The sequence below is a fragment of the Rosa chinensis genome, chromosome 4 (assembly GCF_002994745.2).
Source record: "Rosa chinensis cultivar Old Blush chromosome 4, RchiOBHm-V2, whole genome shotgun sequence".
NCBI classification, from domain to species: Eukaryota; Viridiplantae; Streptophyta; class Magnoliopsida; order Rosales; family Rosaceae; genus Rosa; species Rosa chinensis.
In genome coordinates this window covers 44,211,465-44,226,862 of record NC_037091.1, presented here as the reverse complement: position 1 = coordinate 44,226,862, position 15,398 = coordinate 44,211,465, and the positions used below count along the sequence as shown (strand labels likewise).

Genomic DNA, 15,398 nt, shown 5'->3' with positions numbered 1-15,398 from the left:
CGAGAGCCAAACAAACAGCCACTACTAGAAATTTCCCCATTGCACACTGATTTGAATTAGTTCCTATTGGGACAAAGCACACTAATAACAGTGGCTTATGCCATTAGCCACTATGCAGCCACTAATGCGGAATCAGTCCCCTCTATAGCAGATGCTATTGGGGCAATCCACACTGATAAAGCATCAGTGGCATCCCAAAACCCAATGCAGCAAGATACCTTTTTCTTTCCCACTGTTACTGAATCAGTGTGTATTCTCAATGGCACCAACATCAGTGGCAAAATTGGGAGTATATATATAAAAAAATAACAATTTGGTCTAGCTACAACCACGTATTTCTAAAATGTATTGTACAATTCATATACAATTTTAAATAAAATACAACATCACAAAACTTAAATATCTTCATGTTCCTCTCCATGTTGCATCTGCTACCTCCGGCAACTTTTCTATGCAATCTGGTTCCATCTCCCTTTGTTTCTGTTGACATTTACAATTATCCAAAACTTTAGGTTCATTACAGTCTAATGACATTTTTATCAACTTGTATTACGTGAAAAAAAAAATTCACCACATACCAAAAGGCAAATATTGTAGCCTAGTCATTATATTGTATACAAGACGGCCCAGCTATTGAATCAACAACCCCCTGTATTGGTGCTTCATGGCCTTGAGCATCCTCAACCAGACAAATATGAAATGCAGGCACTGTCTAATGAGTAAATGTGCCAACTGATTAAGTAATGAAAGAACAGAAAGCTCATCAAGCAATGAAAATAGGATTACCCGTGGCATTGAGTTAAAATATCTCTGTTCCCACACTCTTGCCATTTCACACTTCAACATAGTTTTGGAGTTGTTATCAGGCTTCTATTCTCTAGTTTCATTTTTTATCATTGTTCCCAGTAGTTTTATGCGCATAATGCTCAAATACAAGGCAGTAAGTAGGGTAATAGAAAGAATAGAAAGCTTATAAAGTAATGAAAATAAACTTACCCCTGTGGCATTGTGAGTTAAAGTATCTCTGTTCTCAACACCAAATAAATGCATCATCTGGAGAGCCTCAATTATCAAATGAATTGCACTAACATGTGCTTTCAAATCCTATACAGCCAATACATGCAAACAAGAAATTTATACAGAATAGTGTCCAACAAGTCTACAAAATACAGAAACTAAAACATAGATGTAAGTCAAGTTGCTAATAAACTAAAGCTTCTTACTTAAAGGTGGAATTGGTGAGAAAATGATAAGTAGAGAAGACAGAAAGAGTCATCCAAGGCTTCAAAACCAGAATAAAACAATTAGAATGAAACCAAAGCAGATGAGTGCTAGCTGTCAACTGAGATCCCGAATTCAAAATCAATCACAGTTTCGATTAAGAAAAATCAGAGAAAGTTTAGAAACATAGTAGACACACACTATTCACGAAGCACTAAGTGCATAGATCTTTCCTTACCTTTTGTATATGAATCCACCAAAACACATTTACATGTCACTCTATTACAGACTCCAATGAGCATTCATATTTCCAATTAAACGATCACATAATACAAGCATATTAACTTAACAGGAAAATACCTTCCATGCAAGCTAAACTCCTGCCAAACTCATAGGTAGGTGTGGCCAGCACAAGAACGTCTTTGCCTGCCATTCATAAAAATATTTAGACAAAATTTTCAAAAGAGAACCCCTATATTCATATACAAATCCTAATTTTATGGGGAAAAAAAACTAATTCATATTTTTCATAAGCCCAAGAAATTGTTTAACCCCAAAATAATTATTTGCAAAAGAGCATGAAAAGAATTGTTAATCTAAACAAATTAAAAGATAATAATACCTAGTAGATACAAGTGAGGTAAAAGATAAATACAGTAAGTAAGGCAAAACCCATTGAACGAAAACGTACAAATCTAAATAGAAGAAAACAGCCATACCCATGAAACAATTCAAAAGCAGGTTCCGTTTGCAATCTGACCAACATTGGTCTCTACCAGAGTTGGCAAATGCACGTAGATCAGCCCACCTTTGTCTCCAAAGTAAACATCCCCTTACTGAAATGTAAAGAGAAAGGGTGTATAATGAGATTGAGTAAAAAGAGGAACTCTTAACCCTAAAATCAAAAGATCAGATCAGATCAGAAAAGAAAAATCCTAAACCCAATTGAATCCTAAAATCAGTTTATCGATCCTACTCCTAAGATCCCCAAATACAAATTCAAACACTGAGTCAAATGATAGACAAATAACCTTTACCGCAACCCTAGATTCAAATACTCTAATGAATCTGGGCCAGAGAATCTGCTATTGGTGAAGGATGGATGGCTCCAGAGAAACGAATTTGGCTTAGTTTGGGAATGCTTTTGAAACTGCTTTTGAGATCAAAAGCGCTTCTAGAAATATTTGGGCTGTTTGGTAAACTGTCAAGAAACAGCTTTTGATCCGAAGCACTTCTCCCAACCTCTGAAATGGAGAAGCTACAATTCGTAGCTTTTGATTTCAACTTCTGCGGGAATAAAAGTCAGGACGTGGAGGATTAAATGAAATTTGATCAACTCTCCGAATTGTCCTCAGGCTTTTCTCAAATTGACATCCTTCTCAATCTCTCGCACACCTCCCTCTGGAAAACCCCCAGCAAAGATCTCGAAGGCTTCATCTATAGCGCCTCCACCTCTTCCTCTTCCCGCTTCGTCGACGCCTTGAATTCCGTTCAGATCTAGTTCCCTGAAGGCTTCTTTCCCACCTCTCCAGCCTATGCCTCCTCCATCCACCTCGATTTGCTCTGCAGACGGCCACCAACACCAATGCCCTGCTCCCAAAATCGATTCTTTGTGTTACTTCTCCGAAGATTAAGGTCGGGAAAGTGGCTGGAGCTGAAATTTGGAAAAGAAAAAGAGGAGGCTTTTGTGTGGGTAAGAGCAGCGATGGTGGGAAGAAGGGAGGGGTGGCCAATTTGAATTACGTGGTGGCCATGGACAACTCTGTGTTAGATTATGAGTTTGATGCTAATGCCTTGAAACCTAAATCTAAACCCAAAGCCCAATGTTTTTTGTAACAATAGGTGGCTCACCCATATCGTCAAAGGTATGCCTCTCATCCTCTAGATCCAGGTGCAAAATTAAAAGCTAGATGGCAGGATGGATCATTCTTCTTCAGTTTTATGTGTAATTTGTAATTTTTGGATGATTTCTTTCTTCTCATGTAATTTTTGGATCATTTATGCTTGGAAGATCGGTTTTCTAATTTCTTTGGATCATTTATGTAAAGGGTATGTTTGATTGAAAGGAAATGGGAAGTATATGAATTTTGGTTGGGTTTTCTTGTTTTAATGGTTTAAGGAATCTGGAGGGGAAACTTCAACTGAAACTCAATAGTGTTTTTAGTAGCAATGAGTGTAAAGTCTAGTTCTTTCCCCTTACTGGGAGAAATCTATGTTTAATATATAGTTGAGCAATCTCAGGAGTGTAAAGTTTATGTATACTTTGGTGAATTTTTTTGTCTCAAGTTCAATATTTTGATTTGAACAATGCTGTTTTCTTGCTTAGTGTAGATAAGTCCAAGAGTAATAGTTGTTCAGTGTTTGTGCAGTTTGGAGCATTTCCAGTCTTTGTGGTTGATGGAAGCCCATCACATTTAAAGTCACAAGCGAGGACTGCAAGATTATTTCGGTCTTCTGGTATTGGATGAGTTATGGAGATGATCTTAATCAGATGAAGTTGTTTTGGACGTTAGTTACTGATTGAAATTGAATTGTATTGTATATTTTTATTGCATCTGTTTTGAAAATTGGCATCAGTTTTGCCAGTTTTGATGGGAATTGAATTGCATCTGTCTTGGTATTTGGATGGAAATTGAAATTGAATTGCATACTGAATGTAATGCATTTGTTTACCTTGTCTTTTAAGTCTACTTTTTATCATGGAAATTGAAATTGAATTGCATACTGAATGTAATGCATTTGTTTACCTTGTCTTTTAAGTCTACTTTTTATCATTGATTGGCTACCATGCTTTTGATAACAGTGCACTTAGGCAGACCTTGAGCTCTAGCCTTATGTATTAGTCACATTCTATTATGCTACTGGTTTACTTCATTATATTCGTGTACATTATTGTTTCTGAACTTTTAGATTGCAGTTGTTAGGATTTAGGTATTTAAAGTAAGGAAAATACTTAAGTGCAGTATCAGTTCAAATTTAGTTTTTGATAGTTGGCAGAGTTGTATGACTGTCAGATGATTCGAATTGGTGTTTTGAGGGGGCTATGGTCAGCGTGTAATGTGCTCATAGTCTAGATCTTTTAGAACCAGTTGCCTTTGCAAACACATATTAGAACTTGAATGTCTATCAAGTTGTGAGTGGTGAAACATTTCCATTCAACTCTGCATCTTTGGTATTAATTGCCTATCAAGTTGTAAGTGGTGAAATATTTCCATTCAATTAGCTATGCTTCTTTGATATTGCCTACCTCCGCTGAGGTTATGGACTAATGGTTACTAGGGTTAGCATGTCGTAATGACCATGTTCTGTTTAAGATGTTCTTGTAGAACCTTATTTGCAGATTATTAATTACCTATGATGAAGACCTTTCAATATTTGCCCTTCGTAACATGACATATAAATCAAGTGAAGAGAATGCATATGAATGAGTTGGTCCAGGAAAATGAGTGACGGTGTTAAGAAATACAATTGCACAAATTATAATGAATACATCAAATTATTGTTTAGTTGGAAATTTTGAACGAGTGTACAAGACAATACATGAGAAAACTTTTAATCTGGTACGGGTACAAAATTCAAAAACAAAATCATGTATTTTAGAAGTATTTGCAGGATTCATGACTATTTTGGTAATTATACCCAGCCAAAGCACTTTTGCCTTGCAACTTACCAAACACTCAGAAATTGCTTTTCGCTCTCACAACACTTTTAAAAACAGTTTACCAAACACTTAGCTGCTTCTTCTCACAGCAAGTTCGAAAGTGCTTCCTCTCACAGCAAGTTCGGAAGTGTTTCTTCTCACAGCAAGTTCGGAAGTGTTTCCTCTCACAACAAGTTCGGAAGTGTTTCTTCTCACAGCACAGCAATCCCAAACTAAGCCTTAGTGATTTTGGGAGGAAGAGGAAGTGACAGAATTGGTATGAGTGGTTGGTGGAACAAGGAAGAGAAAGAGATAAGCTTTTGGTTTCAATTTTCATAACTCAAAATTGAGTAAATGAGTGTGAGAACCGAGCTTATAGGTATGAGTGGTTGGGAGCTCAATTATTAGCTTTTTATTCGATCACTATTATTTTCTTATGATAAAGTAAAGCCTGCACATCTTTTAAAGTCTGAATCTAATTTTTTAAGAATATTTATAACATATTATTGGGTTCAATATTATCTTTTAAATGATAAAACTACCAAAATTGGCACTTATGTCGGTGTTAAAGCCCATTACACACTGATGTACAGTGGCATGAGCAAAACAAGTCACTGAAGTTTTATAATGGTGTGAAACTGTTTCAAAATGACACCGATCGATTATGGTGGCTACTGGTTAGTCCCTATTGGGGAAATTTCTAGTAGTGAGCAGCCACTTGAGATCACGATTTGGGTACTCCAATTCCTTAATCCTTGGGACAATCTGAGTAAGAGAAGATAGGAGTCAGAGCGGACATTAGGAAAAAAAAAATGTAATTCCCAAAACCCACTAGAACAAATTGATCAATAAGTTTATCCAAATCACATAGAAGAAAGCACTAAATCAACAAAAAAGAAATGGTTTCGCAAAGGAAAAACTTATCCAGGGTTTTACCTCAGATAAATGAATGCTATCATTATGTAAAGGTGAATCATTATTGTACCACAAAGTGTTACTAGGAAGCAGCAGGGCCGGTCTTGAGGTTTTTGATGCCCCGGGCAAAAAAAAATTTGGTGCCTAACTACCCATATATATATATATATATATTCATATGTAAAACAGTACAACTTTAAACGATAAACATTCGAGCACAGAACAATAAAACTAGGATTGCGATGTAGCAATTGTAAAGACGTATGCATCAACATATCAACCTGCAACTTCTGACTTCCAATTAATGCATCTAAAGATGCTATGTTTGTAGAGAAAGAGAGCAAAAAAAAAAAAAAAATTCCATTGTAGGGGAAAAAAAAAGTCGATCTTCTAGTGTTCAGTATAGATTGAACCTGTAATTAACTGATTAAGGATGTTGAAAGCTGCAAATTGAACATCAGCGATGACAGTATAGTCGAGATTTTGATATTACAGGCATAAAAATTTATAATAGTTGTTAGAATAATCAACAAATACCACAAAATGCCAGTAATAGAACTTATAATGTCCAAAATTTCAACGAATTTAAAAATTGAAGAACACCCACCATAAAAAATAAAAAAAATTTAAAGAACACCCAATTTAACTATACCTATTTTGATCGATCTCTATTGCAGCCTGAATCGATGGAATGCCAAAAATTGTGTCTGATTACCGTAGAAGAAGAGAAAAATATAGGAGAGAAAGATTGAGAGGAAGTGACAGATGATGAAAATAAATTGCTTGATTGAATAACCATTGAAACCCCAATATTTCAAGAGAAATTTGTTTGTTTTTAAAGTTTTAGAGAGAGTTAAGAGACTCTTGAAATTCGTCTGCTATAATTGTGTGTACAATTCTCAAAGTGAGGAGAAGAGAAAACCATTTCGAAGTGAGGAGAGGAGAAGAGAAGACACTGCGTTTGGGAACAAAACAATTTTTTTTTTTTTTTTGTTTACCGTCGACATATACTATATATAATTTATATATATATATATAACCTTATTTAAAAAAAAAATTTGTGCCCCCCTCTCACTTGGGCCCTGGGCCGTCGCCAAGCCCGCCCTTGGGCAAGGCCGGCCCTGGGAAGCAGATGATTGCAGAGATTGGAAATACAGAGAATAGTTGAAACTAATAAAAGGTAACTGATTTACATTCTATTTTGCTAAGTTTAGTATACAAGATGCTTGATACTTGAAAGTTTATGAAACACTTGACTACTAAGAGAGAAGAAAAAGAAAAACCCATCAAAAGAGGGAAAATAAAAGGAATAAAACAGAACATGAGACAGCATAACATTCAATAAAATGAATCTATGCGTAAGATGGAGAACTGAAGTACCGGAACTTTGTTTGGACCATGTCAAGTTAAGCTGTTCTTCCATTTGAGCAGGACAGGGGCCTGGTGAGAAATTACAAATGCTGAAAAAACAATTATAAAGCCAGCCCGGGAAAAGCTGAAGTAAATAGCGTATAGAGCAGAGTACAATGCATTTGAAAACTGGTGAATCAAATAAAAGAGGAACACCAGGAGGGAAGAAGAGGTAGGGTTTGAAAAGCTTACAATGATTTTAGGAACTGGTTTAACTTAGAACATCAATGGAAGTAATCATGCACAACTGAAATTTTAAACACTCAAGGCACATGCTTCCCCTGGAACTTGAACCCCATGAATATCCCACTGTGCTAGTTTAAGAAGGTCTCTCATAGCTTCAATGCAGACCTGATTTCAAAAAGATGATTCGTCAGTGCTGAGGAAAAGAAACAGAGAAGGATAACAAGTTTACTTCTTTTATTAAATACTTCAAACAGCTTTTCCACAACAAAGCAATGACACACTATACTGAATAGTCGCGAATGAAAAAAATCTGTGGATAGTTTACAATGTGGAGGTGAAAGGTATCTCGAGAGTTTACAGTTGATTTTAAACAAAGATCTGAGCATCTAGGATCTTAATGTTAACTTTGCCCTCCATCCGGATTATTGGATACAAGTAATCTCACAATTGGGACACCTCAGCGTAACTTCACATAGACGGTGAAAACCAATAATTTCTAGTTGCAGTAATATGGTGAGGTTTCTGCTAGATTCAGCAGTAAGTAAATCTTCACATCATTGTTGGAGGGATCACAATTGTCTGACAACCACAAATGAATGAGGGTTTGAAGTTGTCTGGCAGGTACTTTACTAACAAGTATTGCCATTGAACATCTCTCCCTCAACCCAAAATAAGAACAATAATGTACATCCTTATCAATGTCTTCTTGGTTATACTAGAGGATGAACTTCCCCATCACAAAAACTAGTACTTACAAAGGAAAAGAAATAATGGGACACAAGAAATGAGGATAACCAATAAGTTACAAAACTAGATGAAATACAGGGAACAAGAACATACACAAATTACTCATTTGAGAAAGATACTTACAATCTACCTTTGGAATATTAGAAGTCAGCCACTCATGTCAGCTGTCCTCATCTTTTGTTTGCATAGCTTCCACTTTAGGTGGATAATTTACAACTTCTCATTCTCATAGCTGGTCCTGATTAACACCTTAGACAAAGAAAGTATAACAGGTTACAATGACTATACAACTTATGAATAAAGTGAAGCAAAGTAATTAAGCAATCATCCTAGTAGGGTTGCATCAATAAATTCCCAGTTCATTATGTGTCATAAACATAAGAAGAAAACAATGTTGTGGGAACTTCTTTACCAAGTCACTGCACCACTGGTTTCAGATAACTCTGTAGGCAGCTCAAAGAAATCCAATCCTTGTAAATTTGTATAGGAAAGTTACTTAATATTAAATCAGCAGGGAATGAAAATGCAAATGGCAATTAAGGAGTTGACTATTAATCAAACAGGGTATGGCTATATTTTTATATCATTGCAAGTCTTCCTTAAAGAATGGAACAGGGCATCCAAACCAGCACAGCATTTCATGGAAAAGATGTTAAAATTTTAAGTTTATAACAGACTAAAATGATTTCTAATAGTATGCCTAATCTCCATGAGGGAGCAAATATGATATGATTAGATTGAAATGATTGAAGTATATTTTTCCATTATAATGGTCACCTTGTCTTCAATGAAACACAGCAGACAAGCCGTACAAGGGTGATTGAACTATTGGGACTAGATCATCACCTATTCAGCATCATTTGATATTCCCATCACGTATGATAGAGCCTGCTACGATATAATTTATGCCAAAAGGAAAAAGTAGGATTGGATAATGCATTGCTGGTTAAAGTGAAAAAAGAAATGTGAGGATAGAAGAAAAGGTGGTGCTTTGAAAAGCTTACCCATCTTTAGGGATAAATTTCTGGCAATTGGGAATTGATTAACCTTGTAACATGAACAGACATTCTAGTTCATTAAGGGGCATTCCGTAGCTTCATCGCACTGAGTTAAGAAAGATGAAAAATGAGACATAATAAGAAATAAATTTGTAGGAAAAAAGAAAATAAAATGAAAACAGATTGATTTGGTCAAAAAAATTACACCGAAGATCTAGGATGTGAGAAATCTTGGGCCATTCTGGGCCAGTTTCCTTGGTGCATCTTTCTTCGAGCAGGGGACATCCGAAAATGGAGAGATCCTTCAATTTGGTGAGGCTTTTCATAGCATTTTCCGTAGGTAGATACTTGAGATTCTCACACCTCCAGATATGTAGAGTCTCAAGAGATGTAAGATTTCCCAACCACTCAGGAAGAGCCTCTAGTCCCATAAACTGTCCTATCCGGAGAGTTTTTAAAAAAGTAGAGTGCTGAATTTGTTGGGGCAGAGACTTGAGCTTAGGCCACCCCACCAACCTTAACTCTTCAAGTTGTGAATTAGGTGGAAGCTGAAAATCAGGGAAGGCGCCCAGCTCCTCCCAGAAGGGACCAATTGTGAGCGTCTTCAAACGAGTGAGGCGGTGAAATCCTCCTGTGGGCACATATTTTAATTTGCCACAATGACATATCAACGACTGACGGAGATTAGGTGGAATAGATTCTACACTAGGGCAATCCTCCTTTATAGACAAATACTCAACAACACCTGTAAAGACTTGCTCCAGTTGATTCGTTGAGTCCGGGTGGTCGCACACATATGATACTGACATAGATACTAGACTAGAGCAATCAGCTATTTCCAAATCCTGAAGAGAGGCGCAGAATTGGAGCCCACTCGGTAGGCTTAATAATCTCTGACAACCAGCAATCCTCACGATCCGGAGAGATGTGATGCCCTGTGTGATTGGAATTAATGTTAGATTGTGACAATCCGTTATCTGCAATTCCTGAAGAGAGGTGCAGTAGTTGAGCCCACTTCCTAGGCTTGACGATGCCCTACACCATTTGATAATCAATTTACGGAGAGACGACATACCCTGTGCGGTTGGAATTGATGTTAGAATAGGACATTCCCGTAGCTCCAATTCCTGAAGAGAGGTGCAGAATTGGAGCCCACTCGGTAGGCTTAATAATCTCCGACAATTAGCAATCCTCAAGCTCCATAGAGATGTGATGCCCTGTGTGATTGGAATTGATGTTAGATTGAGACAATCTTCAATCTTCAATTCCTGAAGAGAGGTGCAGTAGTTGAGCCCACTTCCTAGGCTTGATAATCCATTACACGCTACGAGATTCAATGTCCAGAGAGACGGTATGCCCTGTGCGGTTGGAATTGAAACCAGATTAGGGCAATCAATTATCTCCAACACATGAAGAGAGGTGCAGAATTGGAGCCCATTCGGTAGGCTTAATAATCTTTGACAACGAATAATCCTCAACCTCTGGAGAGATGTGATGCCCTGTGTGATTGGAATTGATGTCAGATTGTGACAATGGCGTACATCTAATTCCTGAAGAGAGGTGCAGTAGTTGAGCCCACTTCCTATGCTTGATAATCCCTCACAATCCCAGATCCGCAACATCTGGAGAGATGGCATGCCCTCTGCTGTTGGAATGGACATCAGATTAGGGCAATGATCTATAGTCAACACCTGGAGAGAGGTGCAGTGATCAAGCCCAACCTCCAGGCTTGATAATCCCTTACAACTAGATATGTTCAATTCACAGAGACATGCGATACCCTGTGTGATTGGAATTGATGTTAGATTATCACAATCCCTTATCTCTAATTCCTGAAGAGAGGTGCAGTAGTTGAGCCCACTTCCTAGGCTTGATAATCCCTCACAATCCCAAATCCGCAACATCTGGAGAGATGGAATGCCCTCTGCTGTTGGAATGGACATCAGATTAGGGCAATGATCTATAGTCAATGCCTGGAGAGAGGTGCAGTGATCAAGCCCAACCTCCAGGCTTGATAATCCCTTACAACTAGAGATGTTCAATTCACAGAGACATGCGATGCCCCGTGTGATCCGAATCGACTCTAGGCTGTCACAATTATATATGCTCAACTCTTCGAGGCAAGGAAATACCACGACCTCTCCTTCAGCTGATATCCTCGGTGCTTCCATCCATTCAATGAGCTCATGGCACTCATAGATGGATAGTGTTTTTAGAGCTGGAAATAAAGTTGTGCTAGTATCACTATAACCATAAAACTCAACTCCCACACGTTTCAGCTTTTTCATCCATTTAATCTCAAGAGATCTTAGATTAGGCAGGTGGCCGAGTGTTGGGACTTCTTCACAATTGTCGCAGTGCTCTAATCGAATCTGCTTCAAATTTTGGAGACTCGTTATCCATGACGGAAATCTAGCACCCATGAAATTTTCAATCTTCAAGCTTTGCAAGTTACCATGAGGTTCCAAGCCATCTAGTACATCCATCTCATTTTCCTCAGGAAACCTCCCGTATGTCCATTTAAATGTTAGCTCCCGTAAGTGACTCTTCTGCACTAAGCAAGCCTTGTTTGCTTCTTCTCCATCCCTTACATGTTCTAGCTTCAGAATAATTAAGTGGCCTCTCAATTGGTTCAACCCACCCAACTCCTTAATTGCAGGACCTCTCTCCTCAGCCACATTAAAGAAAGGCAATGCTCGGAGATTAGTTAACCGCCCCAAAATCCCAGCCTCAAATTTCAATTCCTCACCAAAGTCAAAATGCCTCAGGTTGATCAAATTTAGAATCTCCTTTGGACACTTTTCGAGCAACCACGGTAATCTCAATGTTTGGAGGTTATAGAGCTTGCCAATAGACTTTGGGAGTGCTTCAATTTTTATATCGGAAAGATCTAAATACCTCAAGTGCTTCAACTTGCCAATAGACTTTGGGAGTGCTTCAATTTTTCTATCGGAAAGATCTGAATACCCCAAGTCGCTCTCTGAATACCCCAAGTCACTCAGCACCTCTTGATTCTCAGTCTGGCAAAAACTTAAGACACGTAAAACTCTAAACTTTGGAAAAATGGTATTAGAGATAGGGCCATTTGAAAAGAGTGATCGTAGTTTTGAAATACTTCCTTTTGACATTTCTTCAAGCATCGGAGTATGAATCCATGCAACATGTCGAATAAGTATATCAGGATCATCCTTCTCATGAGGGAAGTCTGGTGTCAAGCTCTCACACTTGGATACTTCGTTTGCAAGATCATGCACAAGATCATGCATCTTGCATCTGGTGGTGATAACACCACAGTCATCCTCATACTCTGTAGCATCTTGAAACAAGGAGTTCTCTAGTAGAGTCTCAAAATACTTATTGCCTATATCCTCCATTTCAATCTCTTGCTTGGTTTGGGGACCATGAGAAGGATGGAGAAAACCTTGAGCCATCCATAGTTGGATCAACTTATCCCTTTCAATTGAGTAACCTCTCTTGAACATGGAGCAATATGCAAAACATTGTTTCAGTGGTGTTGACAATTTGTCAAAACTCAACTTCAAAACTGACATGATCCTGCTATCCTCATTGTCGGATGATAACTGCCATATTTGACTTTCTAGAATTGACAACCATTCCTCCATACTGTTCTTAGAACGCATCAAGCTTCCCAAAACCTATAGTTATTTGAGTTTCAAATTTTAGCACAAATTAATCTATACATATCAAATAGTTCATCTACACATTAAATATTCAATAAGCTAGGTGATCGAAGATAACCGTACCTTTGCCGCCAATGGAAGACCAGCACACTTTTTGGCAATGTCGACCCTTCCGATTTCCTCTAGTTCTGAAGCTATGGGAGCATTAGGATCTGCAAATGCTCTATCCTTCAATATGGACCAACATTCATCATCCGATAAAGTTTCTAAATTCCACCTAGGAAGTGTTTCCATGATTGATGCAACATTGGATCTACGGGTGGTGACAATCACAGAGCTTCCTTTGGCAGAATTTAGTTGCAACAAACAACTCTTGAAATCATTCCAATTATTAGCATCCTCATTCCAAACATCATCAAGTACAAGAAAATACCTTTTGTCTTTCAACTTACCGTGGAGGCTTTCAATCAATGCTTCCCGACTTGAAAGATTTGCCCCCGTCGCGTCACATGACTCTAGCATTCGACGTAAAATTGAATTGACATCAAAAGTATTAGATACGTACACCCAGAGTGTTGTATCAAAGTACTTTCCCATTTCTCCTTCTTTTAGTTGCTTGGTAATTAAGCGAGCCAAAGTTGTTTTACCTAGGCCTCCCAATCCCACAATGGCCATCACCGAAAGAATATTTTCTTGATTGTTGGAGTTAGTCAAGGTTGCAATTATATCTGACACAACCTGAGCCCTTCCAACAATGATTGCATCTTTGAAGGTGAATTCATTTTTCTCAAAGAATGAGGTTGTTTCCCTGTCCTGCATGCCTTGACTGGCTGCTGCACCTCCATTTGATCTGACGAGTCCCACGCCAGCTGCTTGCTTGTTGAGATCCTCCAAGGATGTGTTGATTTTGTAAATCTTGCGTGCCATCTTGAGACGAAATACTAGAGGATTGTTGCAGAAGAAGCCGAATATCTTCTTATCGAGGCTTGTCTCCTTTATGACCATCCGATAAACTTCATATTGACATTTATCTAGGATATCTTCTGCATTATAAGCTACGCTTATAAGCCTCTTCATCCACTCGGCCCTTGCCCGCATATCCCCATCTTCAGGTTCATGAGCAGCATCCTGGATTATATTTGCAATTAGAGTTGAGGATTCTTTGAGATTATTTAGCTCTTTGCGGAAACAGCAGATGATTTCGAGTCTCAATTGATCAGTAGCAAGTAAAGCCACCTTATTCACTACTCCTCCAGCAACGGGAGTAAGAACAGAGAGGATAAACATCTTTCTTTGGTCTTCAGATGGCAAGAGTCTCTCACCCTGAATCTCAATCTCAATGGGGAAATAGCAATCACACAGGATGAGAGTCCTTGACTAATTGTGAGTGAATAATGTGTGACACATTCGATGGCTCCTAAGACAACTTGACACCAAATATCTCCATTAGCCTTTCTGTTTATTTTAGTCTTTCGCAATAAAAAAAATTGCCTCTGCGTCTCCATCCTCTCCCTCCGGAGACCATATGAGATCCATTTGGAGTCCCGCATCTACAAGACCATACAATGATACAAACATAGTTGTATAAATTTTGAATTTTAGAATTTTAGAGTTTTCAACCTATAAAGCACTTATGCATAACATCTGGTCTGCTCTTTCTTCTTCACCTTTTGCTCATGGTGGAAGAATCATAACAGTTGTAGATCTAAAGGGCTTAATCCATTTCAGTTTTCAGATTCTTTTGCCTCTCATGCCCATATATATATAATTATCATGTGGGTTCTTTGGACGATTACTTGAAGTCGAAAGACCACAGGTTTCTTTGTGATATCATTGATAAACTATTTCATAGATTGAAAATAGAGAAGTATGCAAACTATCCATATGGTTTGATATTTGATCCATCTCCATGATCCCCTAATACCTATCATCATTGAACTTAAAAAATCTTAGAGGATACCGTGTGATCTCAATTATTATTATTATTTTCACTCTCCTTTATTCTACAACAATTTTTTATTTTTTTTGTTTTTATTTATTAGGCTAAACAAAGATTTTAATTGTTTAACCTATCTTTAGGTGACATAACACATGTCAATAATTTATTAAGACGAGAACAGAGAAATTTGAAATTGGGACAAAACTACAAAAGACTTGAACCTATGCTCATAGTTTAACGCTAACACATGACAATAATTGATTAAGATGAGATAAGAGAAAGAAATTGGGACAAAACTACAAAAGACTTGAACCTATGCCCCTTTTTTGTTTTTATTTTTTTTCGGCTGAAGTAACCTCTTGTCAATAATTAATTAAGATGAGCAGGGCCGGCCTTGCCCAAGGGCGGGCTTGGCGACGGCCCAGGGCCCAAGTGAGAGGGGGGCACAAATTTTTTTTTAAATAAGGTTATATATATATATATATAAATTATATATAGTATATGTCGACGGTAAACAAAAAAAAAAAATTGTTTTGTTCCCAAACGCAGTGTCTTCTCTTCTCCTCTCCTCACTTCGAAATGGTTTTCTCTTCTCCTCACTTTGAGAATTGTACACACAATTATAGCAGACGAATTTCAAGAGTCTCTTAACTCTCTCTAAAACTTTAAAAACAAACAAATTTCTCTTGAAATATTGGGGT

General features: G+C 37.7%; 1 protein-coding gene and 1 long non-coding RNA gene across 8 annotated transcripts; both read right to left on the bottom strand.

Annotated features, from left to right (window-relative positions):
• Nucleotides 1-786: 786 nt before the first annotated feature.
• On the bottom strand, nucleotides 787-2,344 carry LOC121052980. 2 transcript variants are annotated; one of them, XR_005810437.1, is made up of 6 exons: nucleotides 2,253-2,344; nucleotides 1,941-2,057; nucleotides 1,582-1,647; nucleotides 1,224-1,282; nucleotides 997-1,104; nucleotides 787-837 (listed from the first exon to the last, which is right to left on the bottom strand). It is a non-coding gene; the product is annotated as an uncharacterized LOC121052980 (long non-coding RNA). The 2 variants fall into 2 exon arrangements; XR_005810438.1 differs by having other exon boundaries at nucleotides 2,259-2,273.
• A 2,647-nt stretch (nucleotides 2,345-4,991) lies between these two features.
• LOC112196621 (putative disease resistance protein RGA4) lies at nucleotides 4,992-14,369 on the bottom strand. Of its 6 annotated transcripts, none has more exons than XM_040517802.1 (7): nucleotides 12,882-14,369; nucleotides 9,323-12,773; nucleotides 9,124-9,223; nucleotides 8,243-8,368; nucleotides 7,379-7,537; nucleotides 7,157-7,236; nucleotides 4,992-5,626 (listed from the first exon to the last, which is right to left on the bottom strand). In XM_040517802.1, exons 1-3 carry the CDS (start codon nucleotides 14,043-14,045, stop codon nucleotides 9,216-9,218), a joined length of 4,623 nt encoding a protein of 1,540 aa, XP_040373736.1. In that variant the 5' UTR covers nucleotides 14,046-14,369; the 3' UTR covers nucleotides 4,992-5,626; nucleotides 7,157-7,236; nucleotides 7,379-7,537; nucleotides 8,243-8,368; nucleotides 9,124-9,215. The 6 variants fall into 6 exon arrangements, with proteins under 6 accessions (XP_040373736.1, XP_040373734.1, XP_024192783.1 ...); XM_040517800.1 differs by having other exon boundaries at nucleotides 7,157-7,216; XM_024337015.2 differs by lacking the exon at nucleotides 4,992-5,626 and adding an exon at nucleotides 8,897-9,007 and having other exon boundaries at nucleotides 6,847-7,216.
• Nucleotides 14,370-15,398: the final 1,029 nt, after the last annotated feature.